Source organism: Motacilla alba, chromosome 1A (genome assembly GCF_015832195.1).
Source record: "Motacilla alba alba isolate MOTALB_02 chromosome 1A, Motacilla_alba_V1.0_pri, whole genome shotgun sequence".
In the NCBI taxonomy this organism is placed as follows: Eukaryota; Metazoa; Chordata; class Aves; order Passeriformes; family Motacillidae; genus Motacilla; species Motacilla alba.
Window position 1 is genome coordinate 10,825,006 of NC_052031.1, and position 26,573 is coordinate 10,851,578.

Sequence of the window (26,573 nt, forward strand, 5' to 3'; positions counted from 1 at the left end):
CAGTGTCAAACACATCAGGGGTGGGGATTACTGAGGGAAATCTCTGAAAACTCACATCAGAGTAGAAGTTGGTGCCTATGGCAGTCATTTTTTTATGATGGGGAAAATTTGGGGGCTTTATTTGTAGTTCAGTTTGTCCGTGTGATGTGGCTCAGGGGTAAATGGGTCCCAGCTCTCTTTGAGGCTCGCGTTACTGGCAACTGCAGTGTTCGCTTAGGACTGGGGAAATAAAAACTAGTCAACATTCAGAGAATGAGTTTTATACTCAGACCTTCTGATTCAGCCAAAAACCTCTGTATTTTTCATGTCTTTTCATTAAGTTTTGCTTTTTCCATTGCCCATGGACAGGCCTACCAGGAATTAATGTAATCAGGCACAGTCTAACTGGTATTGATGAAGCTTAGCTGATTAATACCAGTCCAGAATCATGTCTTGCATTTCAAGAAATATTATTATAATTATGATGATGATGATTTACCTCTTATGCTTCCATTCCATTTATTGGAATGCCTTCCTTCTTCATTTATTTTCCACTCTGAATACATTCTACACCTTTTTCTTAGCCTGCACTTTCCTCCCTTGCTGCTCCCAGTTTCTCCTTCCTCTCAGAGGGAATGTGATCTCAGTGCCATTGTCTTTAATGTCAAGCTGGGACAGATGCATTTGTTAAGCAGGTTTAAATGGAAAAGCATTTTGAGTCACTCCTGTCCCCTTGCTGTCAGCTTGAGGGAGATTCCCTTTTGTTTGTCCATCTCCACTTGACTCACAGACAGCTGAGCTGATGCAAGGCTGCAAACAGCTCCCAGTGAAGAATTAGGAAAGTGGTGAGCAAAAATTTGCCTCTTTATTCCTAGTGGAAGATTGATATTCTGGAGATATAGTAGCTTTTTCATGACTATGTAAAATCATAGCAATGGAGAACTGTTTTCAAGTGGATTTCTGGAAGGAACAAGTAAATAGCAAAGGAAACCATGTTGTTCAATTTTATGAATTTTAGAGGATTACCTTCTAATTTCATACAATGACCAAACTTGAAAAAATTTCACCTGCACTTGTTTGATGATATCTTATGCCTGATTTACAGCATAAAATATTATCTATTGTGAAATACTCTCAGAAACAGCCCAGGCACTGCTTTGCATAGATAGATGTCCTGCAGTGCACAGTGTTTCATCCTTTCCTCTGACTCAGGGAATTTAGTTCACTTTTTTACTATTAGCAGAAATAATCAAACAAGATTTTTGACAAAACACAAATATACCATAAGCTTTCTATGTGAACACATGTAAGTGACTTGATTTGTCAGATACAAGTTTGTGTTTATAGTGGAAACAGCAGTGCTGTTGAGAAAGAAATAAAAAGTAGGGTTTGGGACAAATATTTGCTTTTCATTTATTAAGGAAAAGGCTGAGCTACAGCAGCAAGACTATTTTTAGAAGCAATGGGAGAGTTATAGCCTATAAGCAGTGTATTATTGGAAGTGTTTATATATAGGTGTATAGAGAGACATATGTATGTACAGACTAATAGAATCCCTTGCTCTAATGAATTTTATTTAATCAATAGCTTCCTATTGCCTGCTTTAATATTTATTTTAAACTTTTTTATTAAGTCGCCTTTAAAATAATGGAACATTCCTTTCTACAAGGATTTATCCATCATGGTACAGTACTGAGTCAAAGTAAGTGGTAAAATACTGAGTCAAAGGGAATGAATAAGAAGGTAAACAGTCCTTTACTCTGTGTGTTCTTCTGGGGCGTGACAAAAAGGTAGATAGGAGCCTGCTTTACAAATAGGAGAGGTTATTAGGACACAAGGGCTTGGCGTCAGGCATTATCAGTATTTTCTGTGCTCATGCCCAGGATAAAATCTCCCCTCAAGTTCTGATTTCAGTCTGGGGCAATGTTTGAGGACCCAAGACAATGTAGGAATTCTGAATGTGTGGCATGTGCTAATGGATCATTGACATAAACCGGTTCTTCAGAGGCTCAGCAGCCTCACATTCCTTTGCAGGTAAGGTCACTGTCAACATGCTTAGTGCCCTGTATGTCAGGGTTACAGGTACTTGACACTTTGCAGGCAACTTCAAAAAAGCACCACAAATGGCTGCAATTCCTTCCTGCACTTCTGATTATTTTGTAAGGTAGAGTCTAATGTTAGATAGAGAGAATTGATGAAAGAATGCAAAGAAGCAAAGGTAGACTGGACTGAAGCCATGTACAGGGTTATTCCCTTAAGCAGGAGAAGAAATACACACAAGCCCTTTCCTCTGAGGGAGGCATCTGCAGCAGTTTAACACTTCTGTGGGTCCTGGCAGTTAGTAAATCTCTCTCAGGTTCTCATAGCTTAGCTAATGCTGGCACCTAGGCTAGACCACAGCTGTGCTCTCACAAGATTTGGTTTCAGTGAAGTTTCTTCAGAAGGAACTGTTTTATCATGCCATTGTATAATGAGGATAAATGTCTCCGTGGAAAATTCTCATGAAAAATTCATGCCTAACATGCCCTGAGCATGTATCCTTGATAGCTACACATTTTTAAGTCTTGTCAGCTTTCAGCTTCTCTTTTCCTTTTTTTTTTTTAAGACAAAATGCTGTAATGTGCCCTCTGTCTGTGGGCTAGTGATTAAATATCAATATTCTGGCTTTAAACCTTTTTTTGTTGTTGTTGTTGTAATAATAATAGCAGCAGCAACAACAACAACAACAACAACTAGTAGTAGTAGTAGAGGAGGAGGAATTGTTGTAGTAGTAGTAGTAGTAGTAGTAGCAATAGCAGTAGTAGTAATGGTGTCTGGCTTCCTTGAGTGAAATAAGGAGATGTAAATTGCATACAAAAATCATCTTACCCTGCAGCTCTAGGTATAGAATTTAGTCATTCAGGTTAAAGCAACAATAAAATTGAACTTTTTTCAGTTTCCATTGTCTTCATTATAATTTGTCAAACAGGAAACTGAAATTTCCTAATAAATGTAGATACTTGCCTGTTTTGTGCTATGCTAATATTCTATCTACTGCACAGCTCTACATTGCTCTTAAAACTTTTGAAGGCTGAACAGAACCTGTACTATGTGTTCTCATTGCTCAGAATCAGTATTGAGCAGATAGATTTATTCTACTCAGTCTAGTTTCTAGGTTTTTCAGGTAAGAGGAATTCTGTGTGCTTTTTCCAAGTTAAAATGCTTCGTTCTTGTAATTATCCCACAGTCTTCCTTTTCTGCCACATCAGAAATACTTCAGTGGCTGTCTCAGCCTGTAAGAGCCTTCACAGATGGACCCCTTCATCACACATATTCTTTCCACATAAGAAATTTGGAAAACTAATCAAAAATTCCCCTGTGGTCTCACTCATCACATCCACCCTGCAAAAACACTGTCATTGCCACATATTTCTACTTACTCCTTTGTTCTGAGTGGATTTGTGAGGCTTGGAACTGTATTTTGAGAGGGAAACCATGATACGATAGCTAAAATATCTTCACCTTTTTCCTAGAGAAGAAGAAGATTTTTCTTTTTATCTTAGAGAGCAAAGTATTAACTCTTACCAATATATAATTTACTTGATTATTGTTTTAATTGCATTTAATAAAACTTTCATCTTAGTGTGTTTACGTCTAGATAAAGTTATTCTTTGGAATGTTTACCTTTCATGTCATCAGTTATCCAAGTATTTTATTATCAGATATGAATATATCACATCCTGCAGTAGCTTCCTTTTAACTGTTTAAATTGTGTTTTACTTTGAGATCATTAGGATAAATTCTGCCTCTGGGTGTCTGTACCGCAATAGAATATACTGATTTTGATTGACCTTTTTGTATAGAATGGTAACAGTAATGGCAATAAGTCCAATCTTATCATGACTTATGTTCATATATGAGAATAATACTGTGATAGTATTCCTCTATAAGGAATCATCTCATCATTCTTACTGACTCCATACCGTAGAAATTACTGAACATTTCTTACCTTTCTCTGTGTCATAGTGCTTGCTTAGATGGTTTTCTTTTATAATTATTGGAAAAAAATTATAATTATTTCTTCTCTCTCTCCATATTACATGGTCTCACTTGTTCTCATCTATTTCAGATCAAGGAACAGTACAAAAAGTTGTTGTCCTACCCACCAACTTCTCTGCAAGTGGAGAACTCATTTTGGAAGAGATGGAGGTTTTTCAGGTTTGGCTTTCTCCTTTTGTTTTTCCAGTGTGTATGTTCACACAAACACTTTGTTCTAACAGACTTTGGCAATGGCAACTGTAATTTGGTAGAAGATCAAGTAAATGTGCATGCTGTCAGATAACCACATAAAGATTACAAAATGTTGACTGTTATGAAGGCTAGAGCTACTGAAGCCCTTTTCTTCACCTATATTTCAGTTGCCTATTTTTTTATGTTGATAGACTGGCTACAAGGATTTTAATAATCCGTTTTTTAGGAGGTCATGTTATAATGGCTTCCAGAAGGAGATTTTTATCATTAGCATCACTATAGAGTCTGTTGCAGTGTATGGTTGAAAGTTCAGATTTCTGCACTTTGATTATCTGAAGATCTTCCTAGTTCTCAGTTGCAAAATGAAATCAAATTAGTGCTGTTTTTGTTTAACGCCTGTTCTTCAAAGTCACACGCCTCTGGTGTCAAGAAAGCTACAAGTTTAAAAGAGCACAAGCTTAAAAGAAACACAAAAGCTACAGGGAGATAAAGGAATAGCCACTGTCAATCACTCTGTCATGTAACAGTTGTAATAACCTAAGAAAATGTTCACCCTCATGTTGAAAATAGCCCATCTCAAATATTTGGATGGGCTATTCATTAAACAGTAGTCTCAGGGCAAGTGGTGTTATGTGCCTATAAACTTAGTTAAAGATTTTGTCATGGCCTTTTCTCTATTTCATTGACAGAATACAAAAAGGAAAATTTAAGCTTCTTTATTGAGGCAGCATTAATGGTTTCCTAAAGAAAAGGAACACTCATAAAGGCATGGCTAGTCTTCTTAGGCTTTCGTTGAAGACTTCCTGCTAAAAAGGATATATGTGAGTGATATTACTTAAAACACACTCTTCACCAAGATAGTGCAGATTCCATTTACTGAAACATAAATTATTACAGCACAAAGACAGGTGGGCAGAGAGGCATTCTCAGCATAAACTTAGTTTCTGCGCCTGTATGCACACACCTTTTTATCCTGAACCCTTAAAACCATGATATCATAACTTCTGCTGTTAAAATCTGCATGGCATCATGGTGTTTAGATGGGTCTCTCCAAGAGAGCAGAGATGAAATCATGGGCCATGTGCTAGTTAATATCAAGGGTAGCAAAGAAGAGATTCCCTTCCAGAATAAACAAGGAAAGGAGAATCTGGCATCAGATCCAGTGTTGCATTTGACCTGCAAACTCCAAACAGTTCATGAAGCAGCTCTAAACTTCTCCAAACCTTTGCCATTTCACATGATTCACAGCCAGATTTTCTGGTCCTGACCTCCCTGCTGTGTTGTGGTCATCTGCAGTTAATCCTAGCCCACTGTTATGGCTTTCCTTTGTGACTGAGCAAATGTTGAACCGTAAAAAAATGCTGGACATTTTTATTACCATTGATTTTATCACTTGTTTGGATGAACAAAATGACTTAAGGCAAGGAAAGTAACAATCCTTTTTCCAGCTCTTTAATATTTGATTTGGACAGAGACATTAATAGACTGCTATGATGACACACAGTAGTATACAATACTGTCTCTGGGAAAGAAACATTCAAGAGCACTCATACCATTTTAAAATAATCTGGTCATTGACAATCTGAATTTACAAGCTGCGTGGTAACCAAACTGCATGCACTGTAGATAATTTGTAAGAAAAGGATTTTGTATTCTTATCTGGATCATGCGGTAAATATTAACGAGCTATTTTATGATTTTTCCTTATCATCATCATTAAAGGAAAAACGTTTCCTATTACAAAGTTAAAGTAATGGCTCTTCTATTTCTGAGATAGCACAGATACAGGTTAATTATATGTGTACAAAAACCTTTTAGATACATGTAATAATAATGTGGCTGAGTTTCAGCAATATATTTTGTGAGACATCAATTGTTTATATGTCATTTGTTTAGTTCTGAAAATAGCAGTACTTAGTAGGAGTGAGTGCTCCCTTTCCAGGATATAAAAATGTATAGTTTTCTTAGATATGACTTGGATTTTAGTGACTTTTAAATGTTAATTTTGGGACAGAGTTCTTGACAATGGTTTGTAACTCTGTCTTTCAGAGTAATTCTCCTATAACAACAATGAAGATTTCATCTAAAAAGGTAAGGCAAAGTGGAATGCCTGCTTAGTGCTTATAAACTGAGAAGCAAATTGACTCACATGTTAGAATATCAGTTCTTGTGGAGCACACTAAATATAGGCAAATTTTCCATATTGAGTACAGAAAACTTGACTGACATTTGCACGAGCTGTTTATATGCCCTTGCACTAAAATAAAATAATTTCTATTCATTATTATAATTTCTAATTAACTGAAAATGTCAGGTTTCTTGTTCTGATTTACGATTAAGGAATAAAAAAAAAAAAATACTAAGAGAGGAAATTCACCCTCCCTGTTTTTTTCTCTGTAGTCCCAAATAGAAATTTTTCCTTGGAAGATCTGTCCAATCAGTGTAAAAAGGCAGTGTTGGGGCTGTTGGATCTATGGTGCAATTGTGCATGTTTGTTTAGTAGTAATAAACAATGGCAATAAGAATGGTGAAAACAGCTGAGAGGATTTCTGCTGAAATGCTTAACACAAAAGCTAAAAATGTGTATTCTATGATTTTGCAAGCAAGATGTTGCTCAATATTTTACAAAGCTACTGCTAAGTAAATATTATTCACTAAGTCAATTTCAGTATGCTTTTTCAATTTTATTAAAAGAAGATCAAAGGAATTTCAAAGGATTTTTGTTCAATATTAATTTATATTTTTTAGAACAATTGAGTAAAACAGTCATTTTGGCCCAGGTTTTGGTATTGATCTACACCCTTTGAACTTCTCTTGCAAAAGCTCTGATTTATTGTGAAAGCTCTCTTGGCTTATTTTTCCAGGTATATAAGGCTATCAGAATCTGGCCATAAGCCTCAACATAATCTCTAGGTTTTACATCTTGGAAATGTACGCACTGGAGGATCCAACTAGGAACTCTGCATAATATTTATTAAAGTGACTGTGTGCAGAGAAAATACTTAGTTCAAAGGCTTGAGCCAGTAATCCTCACTGAATAAGAACCAAGTTCTCAAATCTGAGCGATATTAAGTCAGCCTGTCTGCCCCAGAACAGAACAGAACAATGACACTCAATGTCCAAAAAACCATTAACACTCCCCAGTGTTTCTAGGTGCTTTCTAGCAGGAAGGTGGAAATAATATAGGCTTGTTCACCTGGGAGATTTCTGTTGATTTTGACTTTATATGTATTTTGGCTCCGCTCTTGGCCTTGAGTTAATTCCAAAATTAATCGAAAGGTTTTTTGGGTGTGTTAGCCAGGTCTTGGGTGAAACTCCTCCACATCTGAACTAAATCTTCCCATTTCCTCCTGCAGCAACAGTTGTATGTGAGCTCAGATGAAGGGGTCACCCAGGTTTCCTTGCATCGCTGCCACATCTACGGGACCGCCTGTGCTGACTGCTGCCTCGCCCGAGATCCGTACTGCGCCTGGGATGGCAACTCCTGCTCCAGGTTTTATCCCACAGGAAAAAGGTGAGCAGTATTAAGCAGCCCAGTGAAGTTTGCAAGGGAAGATGGCTTTCATTCTGAGGGTTGTGATGTGATGGAGAAGTGGGATGTCATTCCTTTCATGAGGATGTACAAACAATACCCCTATAGCTGTTGTGCTTGGAGTTATTCATCACCTAGGACTGTATGCTGCAGGAGTGTATGGTAAAGAGCTTGGCTTTTCATATTTAAAGTAATGGATGGGAAAAGAAAGAAAAGGAAAAAAATGGTTCTTAATCATAAATATTAATCTTTCTGTCTCACGCACACATAATCAGTGAGACATTTGTTCCTTTCATTTAAATTCAATTACTTACTATGGATGTAATTATGATAGCCCTAAATACAGCAAAAGAACTCTCAGGCTGTCTGAGGAATAAACTCATTTATATTTTTTGTTCCTCATTTGCTCCTAAGTGAGAAGAATGATTTTCAGGAAAATTTTAGGCAAGTGTGATTTCCATGTAATGCCTGTGGATTTGGGCTTTTTGACATGAGGTTTATTAAAGCAGACAGGGAAAGCAATTTCTGTTTAATTTGCAACAGAACTAATAGTCCATCTCATAATCTTATGCAAAACAGGAGTCTCTTTCCTCCTCCCAGAGGAAATATTTAATAACAGAAGGCTGTAGTGAGCTCTTTCCTTAATAAGATTTCACTTCATATACAAACAAAGCTACAGAATACACAATCAATTGTTACTGCAGAGGGGACAAATCTTTCAGATATATGGTCTCTACAGCTTCCTGGAAGGAGATTGTAGCCAGCAGGGGTTGGACTCTCCTCCCAGGTGACAAGCAAAAGGACACGAGAAAGCAGCCTCAAGTTGTGCTAGAAGAGGTTTAGATTGCATATTCTAGAATCACAGAATCATTAAATATGCTGAGATGGAAAGGACCATTGAGTGCAACTCCTGGCCCTGTGCAGGACACTACAGGAATCACACCATGTGCCTGAGAGCATTACCCAAACACTTCTTCAAGGCTTGGTGCTGTGACCACTCCCCTGGGGAGCCTGTTCCAGTGCCCAGCCACCTTCTGGATGAAGAACTTTTCTTTATATCCAGCCTAAACCTGTGACTGTGCTCTTTGTCTGCACCTGAGCTGCAGGTGCAGAAGGCCCCATACAGTCACTGGGTTTTGTTCCTGTTCCCTCATAGAGGGAGACAGTTGAGAGAAACAGGCAAAGCTTGGATCTGCTGATAATAATGTTCTCCCCTGGACAATTATTTTTTTTATTGCAACATTTTCTTGACTCATTCCTTGCCCGAGATTACAAGGTAAAGCCCAAACTGGCCATGTAGCAATTGGTAGAGTACATGGGGTTGTTAACTGCTTTCATTGAGAATATTCAGCAACCAGTCTGCCAACTCATTGTTTTCTTCCATGGAACAAAGGTCAGAATATGGGGGAGGAAAGAAAAGAAAAATCCCCAAGTCTCGGGCCACCTAACTCCTACAGTAACATAGCTGCCAAAAGGTACAAAAAGCAGTCAGGTACACCCAGCCTGTGCAGTTTTCAGTTTGCCATCCCCATTATATACACCCACCCAGGGTTATTTCCACTGGGGCTTGCTTTCATGCTGATATTTTGTTTTCAATTTGCTCCTTATGTCAAACCAAAATAAACACCTCTTACTGTATGGAAAAAAAAGTCTGGTTTTCATATGTGAAGGAAATGAGTTGTCTCTTTATCTAACAAGGCAAATTATGAAGGAGAAAACATTGGTAACTAGAGCCAAACCCCATTGTCTAGACAGTAGTTTCTACTGTATGAATTTGCTTATTTGCTTCTTTTGACACTTCTGTCTCCTGTGAATTACTGTAGTTCCTCATGCAACATCAATTTACCCCAAAACACCTTATGGTATTACTTTTATTTTCTAACTACCACTTTTTTTTTTTTTTAATTAATATCTAAGTGCAAGGTTTACATTCTCAGAACTGCTTGATGCAAGCAATGTGCCATCTCTGACAGTGTGGAGAAGCTCATGGTAGCACAAGAGCTCTGACATTCACTCAGAAATTCTTCATGGCCTCCCTTGACTCATGTAAATAGTTCACAAGAGTTAAGACCCCAAGGCATAAAATGAAATGTTTTTGATGGTAAACGTAAAAACTATACTTGGAATTTCCGTAATTACTCCTTTGAAATATCACTGTTCAAATATTTCCCTTTCAAACAATGCATGGGATCAGGTGACAGGGGATTATGAGCACTCTCTCTGTGTTTGTGCACTACCTGGTATAATGTGGCCATAGATGGGTCACCCTTCCCTCAGCGGTACTGGAGCTCCAGAGGCTTTTTGTGGTTTTTCATTCTCAAGTCCTTAGTGCATGGTTCAGAATACAGCTGTTTAATATTCCATTGCAACAACCAATATATTTTTTTTCTTGATCTTGATAAATACTGAACTACCTTACACAATATTTATCAGTGAAAATAATATGTCCTAATAATAAAAAAAAATTGTGCACCAACTTTTCATGCACTGAAAAGTGCTATGAAAAGGGCACTATGAAAAGTGCATTCTGTGTGCTATGACTTGCTAGCTGAGGAGGACTGAAATGCCAGTATTCCCTGTAAGCTCACCAGACAGTTTGCAACATAATCATAATTTTACATCTGTCATCCAGATTATATTAAAAATTCCCTATTTAGAGGTATCCTGATACTTGGTGAGTTTTATTATATTTTGGAAATAGTCATGTCTCTTCAAGTGGAAGACATAATAGAATCTTAGCTCTTCACCTTTCTGCATGCATACTTCAGTCACTCTGCTGTGAAGGTGGCTACAAGCACCAAAAATAAAGTGCTTGCTAAAATCGAGGTGGGAACATGCTGGTGTGTCAGATATGAGCATCATTTTGTGCTGGTGTGTCAGATATGAGCAGTATGAATCCTGTGCATCTCATTGTTAGCTGCTTGCCTTTATGAAGAGTTCCAGCTGGGGGTTCTGGCTTTGAATGCTGGATATTGTGAGTTAACAGAGGTCTCCTTCTTTTATCACCTCTGATCCTTCCATCCCTAAACCTCCACAGCAAAACTGCTTTACTTATAAAAACTGCACCTGCTTTATAAGCTTCAACAAATGTTGCTTCACCTAAACAGCGTCTTCACACCAACAAGTCTGCCAAGAGTAAAGCACACTCACAGTGGTCATGAACTATCCCTAACATTTGATCGAGTAAAAAAACCAAAACACATTAAATCCACAAATAAAAAAGTGGTTACTTTCAGTGTAGCTGTCTTGGAATAATATTTTGTTTTTACAAAATATTGCAGGAGGAGCCGTAGACAAGACGTGAGACATGGAAACCCTCTGACTCAGTGCCGAGGTTTCAACCTGAAAGGTACTGTAATTTATGCTATATAAAGAACACATGGTTTTCCTTCATATGATTCATTATAACTGACATTATCAGTATGGTTTACTGGTAAAGCATAATTATTTTCCAAGTCTGACTTTTGTTTTGATTTGGTTTTAGCACCTTTCCTTGCAATTACATGAAACTTGAACATATATGATAAAATGATATATGATATATGAATACATAGTTCAGCATACATGAATTGAGAAACTGTTGACTAGAAGAAGGTAAAGTTAATTAGAGGACTTTTCTACCTCTGTTTCCTTTAAGTCTTTATTAATGCCTTTTCATTCATTTAAGCTTTGGACCTCTGAATTTGTCTGAATATTTGATCCCATACTGAGTTTTGGAGCACACCTTTGAGCAAACAGCAGGATCTAGGCAGGCCTCTCTTTTGATTTATGATTATTCCATTCTCCCTTTACATGGGGGAAAAAAAAAAAAACTATTCCAAACTTCTTTGTGGAGTTTCATCTTTCCAGCTGTGCAACTGTTTAGTCAGCCTGGCTGGGGGAGCCAAGGCTTTGCCCTCCCAGCCAGCACTCCCTCTAGTTTGATGGACAAATATGTCAAATATGCCTAAAGTAATAGGTGTAAACACATGTGCAAAGACAATTCAGTCCTCTTGAACCCCATGCATGTCTGAGCTAGGCAGTGGCAATGTATGCCATCAGACCAAGGGGACACAGAGAATTATGCTCCTTTCACCTCCTTTATGAGCCTGATTTTTGAAGTATATTCTTTTCTGTACCACCTGGTGGCCAAGTAATAGAGCTGATTGTAAATGTTTTTATTGATGTTTTTCTAATCAAAGAAAAATGCTTTCAAAATTACATGTGAAAGGTTCTGTTAATAATAATTCTATGGAAATAGTCTCCACTGGTTATTGGAAGAATCTCCTGGATCAGAAAAGACCACAGCAGTCAGTTGGGTGTAGATCCCTCTGCTTAAATGAACCTTTCCCCATGAGTCAGTATTAGGTCATTTATGTGAAGCTGAAGAGCTTGAGAGGGTAATTCCAAGAGATGACCCCAGTGTTAGAGAATACACCTGAGCGCTGAGAGATCCATGTTGAAGCAACTTGAGCTGCATGTCTTCCCCTGCAGGCATGTGCTGAGACCTCCCACCCAGTGTCTGTCCCAAGGGTGGGTGTCTCCTCCTTCCATGTGGAAAATGTGAGAATGTCAACTGTCTGCATTCTGGCCTGAGGGGGGGATATTGTTTCAAACTTGATAGTCTTGTGAAACAGGTTTCTTGTTTTCCAGCCACTTTTGCAATGAGGATGTATTTATAGGTTTATGTATTTTAGCAACTTTGTAAAGGAAGTTTCGGTGGCAGCAGTGGGATATAGGGTAGGTAGATGGCAGTTGTTTCCCTGGAAAAAAAAAATGATGAAAAGAAAGAGCAAATTAGACACTTACAAAATATAATTTACAGCCATATATAGCAAAATGACTGTGTTTGGGGAAAAAAATGAAATCTACCTAAAGGACAAAAGAGCAGAGATCCAAGCAAAGCCAAGGAATCTTCCAAGCTCATAGAGAACCATAATGCTGAATCCAAGTCTTAAAACATGGTAGAACTCTAAACACATATAAACTTAACATTTTTGGCACATTGTTATTTTTAAATAAATCATCAAGATCTAAGCAATCTTTTATGTCTTCGTTTCACGTCTGTTTAATATTGTTATATTTGTGTTAGCTCTTATAGCCATTACAGAAATGCATTTTAAATGTCAAGTATTTCCAGATTATTCTCCTACAAGTTAGAATTGGTTTTGGTACAGCTTCCTAAATATGCTGAAGGACTAGAACCAGGCAAAGTTTCCTTCTTTCAGAAGAATGGATTTCAATTTCAGCTGATGAAAGAAACTGAAAAGAAGGGGAGATAAAGTAGAGTCTGAGAAAAGCCAGTCTTAGGGCTGTGCAGAACCAGAATCAGATTTTAGACATGCAGACCTCTAGATATTTGCAGTTCTCATATTATTTTAATAATTTCCATTGCTCCTTTCTCAAAAAAAAAAAAATAAAAATTGTATTTCATATATGAGACAAGCTTTTCAATCTGGAGGTGCTTTGTTTTGAGGACAAATACTATGATTTGGACCAAGCAATAAGCATCCAGAAGTTCCTACTTGTGACTGCCAGTTATTCACCTATGGAGACTATAAAGAGACACAAGAAGTCCAAGTGATGACATATGCACAGCACTTGCCCAGGTGTTGCTGGAGTGCTATAAATCTGTCTTTCTCTCTGTTGCTGACCTGTCTACATATTCATCACATTTCAGGCTGAGCCAAGTCCCTTCCATGTGTTGGAAGAGAAGCAGAGGAGTGGGAGCCCAGCCTGCTCTCTCTCTTCTCCCTGGGATGCTGCATGCAGCTGGAGTGGCTGGAGCCTTCTGTAGGGCATGATACTTTATTTTGGTCATACAGCCATATTCCCCCAACTCATAAATGGTGAAGTGTGAAGAAATACATTAAATGCCTCATTCTCTTTTGGAGTAGTAGAGAATGAGATAATTTCACCGAAAAATATCCCTGAGCTCAGTTATCCCATCAGCAAAGTTTATCAGCCTATAGGTGTCCTAATTTCTCAGAACAGACCATGTCACTCTGAAAACATTGGTATTTGAAACTGAATGTGCTTCTTCACATTCCATTTAATTTAATAGAAAAATTTTCCTAAAAATTATATAATTTTGGCCAATATCAGAATCAGGCATTTAATCTGTGTTGCAAAGAGTTACATGTTTTCTTAATCAAATCACTATTCACAGAATCCTGAACTGTTTTCTTTTTAATTCTTTTTTTCTTTCTTTCTTTCTAGCATACAGAAACGCAGCAGAAATAGTGCAGTATGGAGTAAAAAACAACACCACCTTTCTGGAATGCACACCTAAATCTCCTCAGGCTTCTATTAAGTGGCTGCTACAGAAAGACAATGACAGGAGGAAAGAGGTGAGTAATCTGAACAGGAGCTCTGGGAGGATCCTCAGTCAGCATGACATTCCCTTCCCAGATAAGGAGAGGGAATAGTTTGTGTTTTTATCAGGCAGTCTGGCTACAGTGAAGGTGGAGAATTTGTGTGGAGGCAGGACAATGATCATCATTTACTCATATGAATACAATGATCATCATTTACTCATATGAATACAATGATCATCATTTACTCATATGAATAAGAGCAGACTCAGTGCAGCTGAGAGTTCATTCTCAGCCCCACAGACTTCTATCAGATCAGAACAGCTACCAGAAAATTAAAGAACCTTTGTTTCACACCTTACTGATTGCAAACTGAAGGTTTGCAGTACTCAGAACTTCTTACTGATGTAAGGAAATAGGCATAAAAGCAAGAACTTGTATAAAGTCAGGAAGAAGTCAGCATGCAGTAGCTCCTCTGTGCTATTGAAGAGATAAAAGGCGAAAGTGGGAGAAATGTGAAAGGTTTCTTTAGCAAACTAGTCCAGGCTATGGACACGTATTGACAAAAGCATTTCTTCACCATGCTGCAATCACATTTTCCATTACTGCACTCTCTAAGGCTCTCAAGTTTCAGCACTGTAATATACAGTATGATTGTTTATGGGGAATGTTCCTTCCTTAAGTAATATATAAGGGGAAAAAATCCATTGCAAATCCAAGGCACTTAGTATATGAATAAAAAGAAACATCTTTCAAAAGGAACTTTTAAGTAATGTGGTGTCTGTTGATAGGTTATAAATACTGTAAAGCATTATTCTCCTATCAGGCCATTTTACAAAAACAGAGGGGAATTACAAATGTCTCACTTAGTTTTCTAACTGTTCAAAGCCATGTCCTGGCAATAGGTGCAATTCTTTAACCCACTGCTTCAGCAGAACATCTCCCTTTTTTGTTCTTATGTTCAGTAAATATATTAGAATCAATGCAGTTTCATGGTACAACAGGCTGAATAAAGCAATCAAAGTGTTAATTAGTTTTCAAGTTCTCAGATGTCTGGAAATCTTCCACAGTGTCTACAAAAGTTTACAATAGCAGAATACCACAATAAATAAATTAGTTCCCAGGAGAACCAAGTATAATGCAAAGTACAGTAGCAAAATAGTAAAACCATTCAGAAAGATACCAGCAGTGGTTTCCTTTCATAATGGATTGAACTAGCAATTTTTACTTCATACTCATATGCAAAGAGACATCTGCACATTAATTTATAATTGGATGATAACAAGCTCTGGTAACTTGCTTCTTTCAGGTGATGTGATCATCTCCTGGGACAGTGCAGAGTCTGAAGCCAGAAAGGAAATAGGAGAGTACCTGTGCTCTTGGTTAGCATTGAGCCAAGTCTCACTTGAGACCACTGTGGTGATAATTTTTATACGAGGCTACAGACTCTGCAGAGCAGAGAGAGTTCTTCAACAGGAACCTGCTCAAAGTCAAAATACTTAATGAGAAGCCACCTTGAGTTCAATGCCAAATTAGCCTCCCTGGTCCTGCACTGAGTCTCAGCAGCAGTCTCTTGATGCTGAGAGAGACATTCTTAGGAGTGCGACAGGGCAAATAAAAGTTCATTTCTTCAACTCTACTGTTTGAACATTATGAAAACTTCTATTTCATGTGGTTTCCAGATTTTCATCTTTGCCTGCGTCCTGATCAAATTTATTCTAACATTAGAAATATAATTACTTAAGTCATTTTCTTTAGCAACACTTGCCTTCTTTGAGGTATGCTCTCTTCTAAAGGTGGTATCTTGAAGATCATAATATAAAAATACAGTAACTTTAGAAAGTCATGTTTAAAGTGAAGCTTACCAAAAGGTTCAATACTCTGTTGTTCCATAACCTTTCCTAAAAGGTTCCTTCTGCCTTTTTGCACTCCAGGTGAAGCTGAATGAGAGGATCATAGCTACTGAGCACGGGCTCCTGATTCGCTCTGTGCAGGACAGCGACCGGGGGCTTTACCACTGCATTGCAACAGAGAACAGCTTCAAGCAGACCTTGGCAAAGATCAATTTCAAGGTGCTGGATTCAGAGACGGTGGCTGTCATGACTGACAAGTGGTCCCCTTGGACCTGGGCCAGCTCGGTGCGAGCGCTGCAGTTCCACCCCAAGGACTTTGTGGGGGCTTTCAGCCACTCCGAGATGCAGATGATTAACCAGTACTGCAAGGACAGCAGGCAGGCAGGGCAGCAGAGGGAAGAATCCCAGAAGATGAGAGGGGACTACAGCAAACTAAAGGCCCTTATCAATAGCAGAAAAAGTAGAAACAGAAGGAATCAATTACCTGGATCTTAATTTTATTTTATAGTAATAGATATTTTTGTCCTCAGTGTAGGGGGCTTATATTTGTCTATTGTGAAAAAAAATTGTGCAAATCTGATAAAAAATTAAATGAAAATCCAGCATGACTCATAAAAGATCTGTCTCCCAATTAAATGCAGTGTAACCTAAGAAAATAACTCAGAGCATTTTCTTTCCTAGATCACTAGTGACTCTAGGCTGGGCTCTGTCCTAGAAGCAGCGCTGGGTATTTATCTTAAACCAGATTCACCTTTAACATCTCAGTATTTAATTACAGCTGAATAGAAATTTTTACAAAATCAGTGCATTGTCTTGCAGCTCTGGAACTGCACCAACTAGACTGGTGGTGAAAGAATCTGGGTTAAGATGCATACTTAGAGTAGGATGGTACTAAGATTTCCTTGCACTGTGTTTAAGAACATGAGTTTCTTCTTGTTTACTGCTCAACATTGGTTTTACAGCTTTCACTCATCGATCAAATCATGCGAACGCATGCAGCTAGGAAGCAAGTAAAGTGTAGCAGAAATGTTTCATTTGCTCAGAGGTCAAATGAAGGAACAAACAGAAAAAACAAAGAATTTATACTTTATCAGAGTAAGCACTGATTATTGTGCATAGTATGAGTTGTAATAAATTAATGAGTTCTGGAATGTAACTTAAAATATCTCTGCTCATATTGATTTTTATTAAAATAGGGAGTCCTATAACACTACATAGCTTTATAAATGGCACAAAGGTAACATGAGAATGTTCATTATACATACAACTTTGAAAAACACCTAAGTGACTTAGGTATTGTAGCTACTTTTCAAAGGATTACACTCCAATTTCTTTTCAAAGGACAGAATGTAGATATACCATATAGTGCTTGTTCAGAAGTGAAAAATACAGATTATCTTTATTCTGTTCCAATATTAAATTGGAGCTGGTCTGCAATGTGGAAACAAGTCATAAGTGTCTTTGAAATTTTTAAAACATTATTTTTTCAACTGTTTTCTCAAAGTTGCAAATATTTTAACTAGAATTTTCTAATTAAATCATTCCCATTTTCCAGTTTTTGTACCCTTATTCTTCTCCATGTTATTTTCCCCATTTGCTCCTATTTTCAGTTCTCTGCTAAAAAGCAGATCAGGAAAAGAAAAGAAGAAAAAAAAAAAGAAAGGAATGGGGAGAAAAATAAAACTGAAAAATGGGTTTGTGTCAAAAACCAAAAACTATAACTTGAGAGGCATGTTCAAACAGAAATCTTTTGTTTAAGAAGCAGCTGTGAGGTCTGATGAAGCAAGTTTTGTTGAAAATTGGATGAGTGTGCACCAAGCCATCCTAGGAAAAGCAATCACTTTTTTTAATTTTTTTTTTTGAGCAAAGCAAATGCCATAAAGAGGGACAGATCATCAATGCTTTTACTATGTAAGAGTGTTCTGGAAGCCACTGAGTCTGTTCGAAACAGTAACAAGGATTAAAAATGTATGAGTACCCTAGAAAAATCACAATTATTTATGGCATTATACAGAAATATAAACTGATGTTCAGCTCAAAGCTGAGTTAAGTTGTAATTCCACTTCTGTTAGAATACTCTGGGAGTAACTCTACAGGGCATGGGGAAACACTTCTGGGTTTGTGCCTGTATGAATTCTGTTTCATGCAACTGAAGGTTGCACTGAGGTAGCACTGGTATTTATCTGTCATTAGCTGGATTGTCACTTTATCACCACCTCATGAAGGACAGCTGGGAAATGAGCCCTGATCACACCATTTAAACAGTCTCCAAATCCCTTTGATGCTGGTGGGACCTCTTTGAATTTAATTTGTGTGCTTACTGCTAGCATGGCAGTGCCAGCCATGTATTGCCATCTAGTTAAGTGCTCTCCTTACTCAAGGCCTCAATGTGTATTTCTGCAATATTTAGGCATTAATAACTAAGGTCCTTCTTTTGGAAACCATCAGGAAACTTTCTCGGACCTCCATGAGATTGAATTTGGCCCCATGAGCTAGCAGAGTAGGTTCTGGAGGAATCTGGCTGCTTTTTTTTTTTTTCTTTTTTTTTTTTTCCTTTTTTTTTTTTCCCTGAATATGACTGACTTCTGAGGTGTGTAAGTGACAAATCAAAAAATTGAGTGCCATGCCATAGAACCACCTCCTGGACTGACACTAGTGCATATTCTCTGTATGCTGCCATGCTCTTCCTATCTCCCCATCAGATTCACTGCAGAGTTAGTGTCATACTAATGTCTGTTGTGAGGATCATAATTGCTTCCAGATGGAATACAGTGATTAATAGGGATTTCAGGGTACAAATTGCCCTTTAAGTGGTTAGGTACAGTGATATTTCAATAGGCCCCCATTAGGCCTCAGAAATTACAGTTACACTGTTTTCTAATAGAATATTGGCAATAAGGGATTCCATTAAAACAATCAGCATAGCTCAGAGTTTCATGTGATTATAAAATAATATTTTTAAAGCTGCTTCATATGCCATTATTATGGTATGACTGTTTAAGGGATTATATTTAAACTAACATTTTTCCTGCTGCATGAGAACTCCAGTATATAAATATAATAAGCTTCTGTCAGTGCATAACTGATCCAAGCCTCCATGCTTTAGGAGCCTTGCTGCATGTATAGAGAAGTCAGGAACCAGATGCTCAGCTGCTATAAACTAATGTACCTTCCTTGTTGTCCTTACAGCTACTGGGGTTGATACCAGCTGAGTGTTTGGCCTTAAATGTACAGAATAGACAAACTCCAATTTTTGTTTAAAGTAGCCCCTCTACTGTAGGTAACACCAAAACTTAAGACTGTAATATTATTTGTGCTATTTAATACTTCCTATTTGGAGGATTTCTAAATAATGTATATAATTTTATTCCTTAAAAAAATGCAAAAGCAAAATGACTTCTAGGCATAACTTCACCAAATGTAAAGATATGTTCTCTGCCAAGAACTTCACTGTGTACTGGTATTTTTTTTGCCTTTTTATTTTGTGTAGTTTGTAAAGTTTGCTGAAATCTTGACCTAACAATGTGTTCTTTGCAATTGTTGTTACTGTAGATATGCGTGTTTTAAGAGAATCTTGGTTTTAAAATTGTAGGTATGTGTATAAGTTCCTAGCATGATGAAGCTGTCATGACAGTGAATATGCATCATATAGTGTGTAAGAAAGAAAAAAATGTAGTTTAACATAGTACTATTTAATTGAATATCTAAACTGCCCAACAAAATAAAGTGTGTTGCAACATTTAAAAATTTGTTGGTTCCCCCTTATGGATGTGCATTAAAAAAAGGAACTTTTTTTTTTTTTCTTATTAAGAAAAGAACTTGTAAAGCAATTCCCTAGACTTTCCAAATAAGTTCAAGAAAATATTTGGAGCATCAGGTATTGTAGCTGGTCAGTTCCAGCTGCTCTGGACTGAAGCCCCAGTCACAGAGATAACAAGGAACTCATCAGAAGTCAGAGATTAATTCTTTCAGAGATTATCCCGTATAAGCACCTTGCATAAAAGCAGTTTACTTTTCTTTTATTCATTGTTTAAAAAGAGAATAAAAAAATTTGTTTTCTCCTAGGACTATAAAGTAAATTAGAAATATCGACTGAAAGAGGGGAGTGAAGTGTAAATGCTTTTTTCTTTTATTAAAGTAAGGAAAAAAAAATAAGCACACATTCTATGAAATCCTGATTCTTTCAGCTGAGACTCCTGGCAGTCTCCAGGCATCTCTCCAGGAGGACAGGCAACTGGGGCTGCACCACAGGGAGTCACAGCTCTCTGCCTGTTTCCTGGCTTGTACTTGGAGTGAAATAACCTGCCTGACACCTACAGTATATTCCTTTTTCCTGCAGTTATCATCTGGGCAGTGTTACTGCTGCTCTTCTTACTGGCTGTTTTTCCAGATGGGTTTTAACAAGAAAGCATAGGCCCTCATCAGTTCCTTGGGATAATAATTAAAAAAAAAAAAAAGTCACAAATTCTGACCTTCACAACAAGGTTCTGGATCATTAAACCCAGATTTTGATTTCGCAGATAGGTTGCTGCAAGGCTTTATGAGGTGTGAGTGAATAAGATGACCTCACTCCAGGATTTCTGTACTGGCTTCCTAGATGTGCTGATATTGGACAGTTACCTGCTCAGCACTCAGACCAGTCTGGGTCAGAAGCTGAGTTTTCAAGCACTCCCACATGCTGTAGGAAATGTTTGGATAAGGCTCCAAAACAGATGGACATTTACAGAGTTTTACACTCTTGAGAAAGCTTTTCCAGGTCTGATCCTCTGTCCATCCTACTCAGTTTTCTTTTGCTGATCTTCTTCACTGACTCTTTTTTGTCCTTTCCTGCAGGGTTCAGCTCTTAAGGTTTTGATCCCTTGGCTCCGAGCCCTGGCAAAACAAGACCTGGGAGTTCTCTGGACATCAGATGCGAGAACTCTACGGGTCTGATGCTACTCCCTTGACTTTAAAATGTCTGTTAGAGCACGTTTCTTCCTCCATTGGGAGCTACTGCTTTCCTAAGATCTCCCTTCTGGTGGCAATGCCTTTCTAAGGTTTCCCTTTGAGTAAGTGCAGGATGCAGAACTCAAGCACTTTCTCACAAGACTGAGCAGTGTCAAGCACAGCCTCCTCCAGGCAGCCACAGAAGCCCAGAGGTGACCAGTGAAAAATGTTGCCTGCACGAGAGGGGTTGCTAACACTGGTGTGGCTCCCAATGCTACCAGATTATTGTTGCCTCTGGAATTAATTGTTGCCTCCAGAATGAAGTCACCAGATGTAATTATGTTGCGCAGGCCATAAAAAAAAACAGGTTGTGGCATTGTGGCTTTTGCCTGAAGCAATGGACTAGGTCTCAGGAAATCAGTGGTTCTTTATCCTTTTCACTGAGCCCTTCTCATGCACCCCAAGTGACTTCCTGTGCTGTGAGCCCATGTACAACCACACACAGACACTTAACCAGAGTAGGTCCCAGATATACATGCATACACACACCTACCTGCATGCAGAGGAGCTTTGTTTTCCATTCAGTACTTACCTTTCTTTAACATTAATGTGTGTCCTCTTCTGTTTCCACATGGGCAGAATCAGTCCTCACAGTCCCAAGACATCAACAGCTTGTAGATATTGCCATTACCATCTCTGAGAGCATTTTAAAGACAAGTAATTAGTCAACAAAGGCTCTTTTATTCACTCTTCAACTTACCTTGTTCTGTACCATCTCAAGAAAAATTTCCTTTTAGCATCAGAAGACTAGCACAGTGTAAGTAATAAAAATGTGCTGTCATTTAACGTGTCTAATCTGAACTAAAGACTGGGTTTTAAAGGTGCTTTGGCATTCTGAACACACCAAGAAGCAAATTCAACTCAGCTGGCTCAGCAGTCAACAAATAATTACTCTACAGTGATAGACTGTCCTATATCCCGGGATTCATTATTGAATTCCATATACAGCTTTACAAAGCAAACAGCATTTGTGTATTCTTAGCACTCTATCAGCTTCATTATTCCTGATTTGAATGCCTGATAAACAAACAGCCTCATATGCTGGCCTTATAAATGAACCTGAATGTTTGCTGAGCTCCACATTCAAGACAATTTAAGCAAAGGGATTTCAACATATCCAACGTTTTATAGAGCCATATTTTTTTTTTCCAAAGGATTTTAAGAAAAAAAAAAGCCAAATTAAAAAATGGTCATTATTGTTGTCTGTGGTAAATGAGAGTTGATAAAAAGGATTGTTTTCCAGCTTGTACAGCAACATGCAGTGTGGGGAAGGAGTAAGAAAAATGCATTTGCTTAACCTTGGGTTCACAACCCTTTGGATAATTGTTGTTCCTTGGCCCATTGCAGTAGTCCTTTTTCCAGTATCTCCTCTCCCTGTCTGCATTTCAAGGTCCCTAAGAGCCACACCGTTTTTACTTTTTTTCAAGCTGACAACCTAAGACATGATGTCCAGGGCATCCTTTCAGGCTTTTTGTATAATAAAACCTCAGTATAAGCTGTATTACATACAGTTTTGCCTACGATAGCTGCCTGAGAAATTTCATTATTTGATTCAATATTTGGAAAAAAACTTGTAATACTTGTAAGGCTTTGCTGAAAATGGCACAGAGAGAAGGGGAGGACCCCAAAAATAAACAGAGCAATGGAACATGCCATGGTTCTTACAGGAACACTGTGAACATTTCCTCACTGCTGTATGTCGTTATATGATGGACAAATATTATTTTTATATTAGCCTTGAAAGCCCAATTTTCCCATAGGTTAAAGCTCACCAAGACTAAGGTCCTTTCACTGCTCACAATGAGATTCTGGTTGAGACCTTTGAAGAGCTTTTATACCCCCTTTAATTTTGGTTAAAAATTAAGTCATTTCCTCCTTTAAAAGCTCTTCTTCCTCTAGGGTTCTATTCCTCCTTCTCTCTATGGACTCTTCTTTATTCCCTTTCCTTTCCTCAGCTATACTCATGCTAATAGTCCCACTTTTACTCTTTTCATTGTAGACCTTTCTTACACCAATACTCCAAAATATATTATCTTTTATAATCTTCAAAAGATGCTGCACTTTATTTGATTTATTAAGTTTTTTTGCTTTGTAGTGTTAGCAAATAAAATATAAAAATTATGAAACCCCTCCAAGGTGTTTGTAGCCTTGGAGCTTAAAAAGAAAGATTGGAACTAAACTACTAGCTACATGTGTATGTTCACACTCAAGAGACATTAAAATGATATTTTGTTCTATTATTTTCACCACTACATTCAGGTTGCAGAGTGTTCTTCATTCCATACCTGACACTAAAAGTATCCTAGCTAAAGGACTTTCTTTTGGGGAACTTGAGATATAGTTAAGGATATAGATTTTAAATATCAATAGATTATATTATACAGATCTATTTGTCAGACTGCCAGTCTTAAACACCTTCAGTTAAATTACCTGTAGGAGAAATTTTTTTGTAACTCAGGTTAATAATGAAAAAAATTAGTCCAAGCTATCCAAACCAGTGAGCACAAAAATTGTCCCTAAGATTGTGTTCTTTGGAGGGGTAAAAGCTTTTGCCACAGCGGAGAAAAATCACTTTTATTATTACAGCAACAAATCCAGGTGCCTCCTTCACATATATGGGACAATAAGGAGCTTACAAGTTTTCTTCCCTTTGCAATTTTTTAAGGATTAGAAAGATTAATGATATTTACCTATAAATGGGTTTTTCCTACGCATGGATTTGTCCTATGCTGTTCCTTCCAGCTAGAGATGTCTGAGCTATGAGGAAATGGTTAAAGCAGAGAATACCATGCCTGCTGAGCTATCCGGGGCTCCAGAAGTAAGGAATAATGTTTGGTGCCATTTGGTAGCCACCTGGCCCTCTGGAGAAAGCTAGTCACCCCCCTCCCTGCAGAGGGGCTGTTGTGTGCACACACACAGGCCAAGGAGCCCCACATGGAGTTAGAGACAGCTCATTTTCTAGTGTTGCTGGAGACCAGCTAGAGATTTACAAAGAAAGAATTGCCTTGCCAGTTTATTCGTTCCTGTCAAGAAGGCAAGCTGTTATTTTGAAAGGAGCTAACGACACGATGGCGAAAACCATATAAGCTGAACAGAAACTTCCCCTGTATCCTCCAGCCAACTGTAAATTCAGCCAGCAGAAATCTTGGAAATGGTACAAGCTTTCCTGCTTTGAGAGCACTCAGGTTGGGGTGCCAAGAATAAATCTCCCTCTGAGGGAAACCTCTGAAGTAACTGCTGTTGACTGAGCTGTTCCTGGCTGTGAAGGCAGAGCTGAGTGTGGCAGACAGTGTCATGCCATGCCAGATGCTGCATCCCCCCGGCTCTGTTTACACCAGATTTTGCCTTACTAGTCAGTGTTGGAAGAGAAGGAAATGCTGCAGTCCCCCTTCCTTTGCCTCAGACTGGCAGCTCTGGGCCTCTCCTTCGATTTACTCCAGCTACTCTGTGCTGTCCCAGATAGCTGAGACAGTCATAAACACCATTTAACTGGTTGATTAAGTTAATTCACAGCTGCTTTTCATCACCAGAATTTTGCAAAGCAACCATTGGGCCTAGGCCATTATTTTGTGTCCCTCTATGAGGACAGAGCACTAAGCTGCACAAAGACAGAGTTGGGTCATGCCAGCATCCCAAAGAAGGGCACGTGAAGCAAGCAGGAACTCTGACTTGCAAATAATTCTTGGCAGTGACCTTTTTCAGATGTAAGATGGGAGAATAGTTTCTTAAATGTTGGCAGCGTGCTGCACACTTGTATTTCACTAAACAAGGTGCAATATACTTTCAACTTGAAATTTAGATAGTGGGAAAAAAAAGCAGAAAATATATAATTCATGAAAGAACCAGAATTTAAGTCAAGGCAGTTCATGCTAAAATACCCTGAGTCTTAAGCAATGTCATAAACTCCTTGGCTAATGCATTCATAATCTAGCAGTTCCTATCTACAGATCCTAGGAAAGATCTAGCAAGCATTTCCTTGAAGACTTATTAAATTGCAGCCTAGTCCAATGCAGTCCCTTTCTCAGTTCCTTAAGCCAGGCTCCTCCAGTGAAAACTCCTGCTGACGTTACTCAGCTTGGATGAGTGAGGGCTGAATAAGGCCTGTGGGATTTAGCTTTCTAAGAACCATGCTCACTCTTCTTTTCCTGTGTCCAGGGTCTTCTGAATTGGAAATCTTTCTCACCACCTGGTCAAGGGTGATCTATAAACTCTCTTCATAAATTCATTCCAAATCACTGAGAAGAACATTTATTTTCTGTGTTATTTATTTTAGGTTACTATGGTCATAGTTACCATATACAAATTTAGATTATTGCAAACACACAGTAATGAGAAATATTCAGAATATATTGGGGGGGGGGAAAGGAAAAAAATGGTCTCAGTAACATTAAGAAAAAATCAAACCCCAAAATTAGAATTAAATTATCTCCTACATATTCTGGCATTATGCAGAAATTTAAATGCACTCTGATGTTGATTTTATTTGACAAATCTCTGTCATAACTGCAATAATTTTATTTCTCTCCATCATCTCCACACCCCAAAGCCCTGGATTATTTCCTCTCCTCTGGGTGTTTAGTAAGGTTGCTAAACATTTTCTTCACTGGATGTTCACCTTTGTAGGAAGAACCACATTTTTTCCAGAGTGAATGCAGTTCTAAACCAAACAGAGACACATGGATGAATCTGTAACCCCAGCTGTCCTGTGACTGTGCTGTTTAGTCCATCAACCCCAACAACACCATCACTGCCAGTTTGATGAATTGTGGCAGTTGGGACCTGTTTGCTGCCCTGAAGTTGCCTTTAAAGTCGGCTAGATGGTGCTAGAACACGCTGCATTACATTAACGAGCATGTGGCTCACATTCTTCTTACTGCTGATCAGAGACTGCTTAAAACTTGGGTTTACAATGTGCTCCACACTTAAAAATTGTAAAATGAGCCAGTTCTGCAGTTAAGTCCTGGACTAGAAACTATTAGCAGTGCACTGCTAACTAAATAGTGTTTTGGTTTCGAGGATGAAATTTTTTTGAAATGTACATTTAAAAATCCCTTCCATTGCCGTAGGTAACAGCTGCTTGGCCATGTAATAGGGCTTTGTAGCTCTGAAGGTTTGTCTTTCTTAATAAAGGCATTTCTACCAGTTGTGCAGCTTAATTTTTCTTGCTGCCACAAGTCTTGACCCTTGATCTCTCTAACTGTCTTTGCAGGGTGGTTCTGTGTTTTTCTTTGCTTGTTTGCCTGTAACTCACTTGGGTCCATATGTAATTTAATTAATATGGCAGAGCTGCAGACACAGTTGAGCATAGCCTGAATTTATATTTTCATTTGGCTGGTCAAAAAATTGGTTGCAATTCAAAAGGAGTATGTCATTCCAGATCTCACACTCTGGTCTGTGGACAGCTACACACACATAGCAACAGCTGAAATGAAAATTATACTCTCAAAGGACATTTAACCTCCAATATTTTCATCTTCTCTTATCACTACTGACCCCACATTGCATACTGGCTTTTCTACAAAGATGAAAAATGGGTTCAAGCTGATGAAAAAGGAGTTATAGCAAATAAACACAATGTATATCTATACAGTGCTCATATTCTGCTTGTAAGCAAACAACTGCTGATATTTTATAACTAGCTTTGAGAGCATGATTTGGACTTGCTGGTGTGTGCTAGCTGAGTGCTGTAAAGCCTGCAGG

The 26,573-nt window shown here is 38.2% G+C and overlaps 1 protein-coding gene across 4 annotated transcripts in view; it reads left to right on the forward strand.

Annotated features, from left to right (window-relative positions):
* Positions 1-19,634, forward strand: part of SEMA3C (semaphorin 3C) — a 118,433-nt gene extending 98,799 nt beyond the window's left edge. For 3 of the 4 annotated variants that reach the window (XM_038153082.1, XM_038153085.1, XM_038153084.1), the window contains 6 exons: positions 4,088-4,176; positions 6,259-6,300; positions 7,566-7,723; positions 11,023-11,090; positions 13,940-14,070; positions 15,969-16,436. In XM_038153082.1, coding sequence (XP_038009010.1) covers positions 4,088-4,176; positions 6,259-6,300; positions 7,566-7,723; positions 11,023-11,090; positions 13,940-14,070; positions 15,969-16,382 — 902 coding nt within the window. In that variant the 3' untranslated portion in view covers positions 16,383-16,436. Of the gene's footprint in view, positions 1-4,087; positions 4,177-6,258; positions 6,301-7,565; positions 7,724-11,022; positions 11,091-13,939; positions 14,071-15,968 lie in introns of all 4 variants that reach the window. The other variant, XM_038153083.1, reaches the window with a different exon arrangement.
* The last annotated feature ends 6,939 nt before the right edge of the window (positions 19,635-26,573 follow it).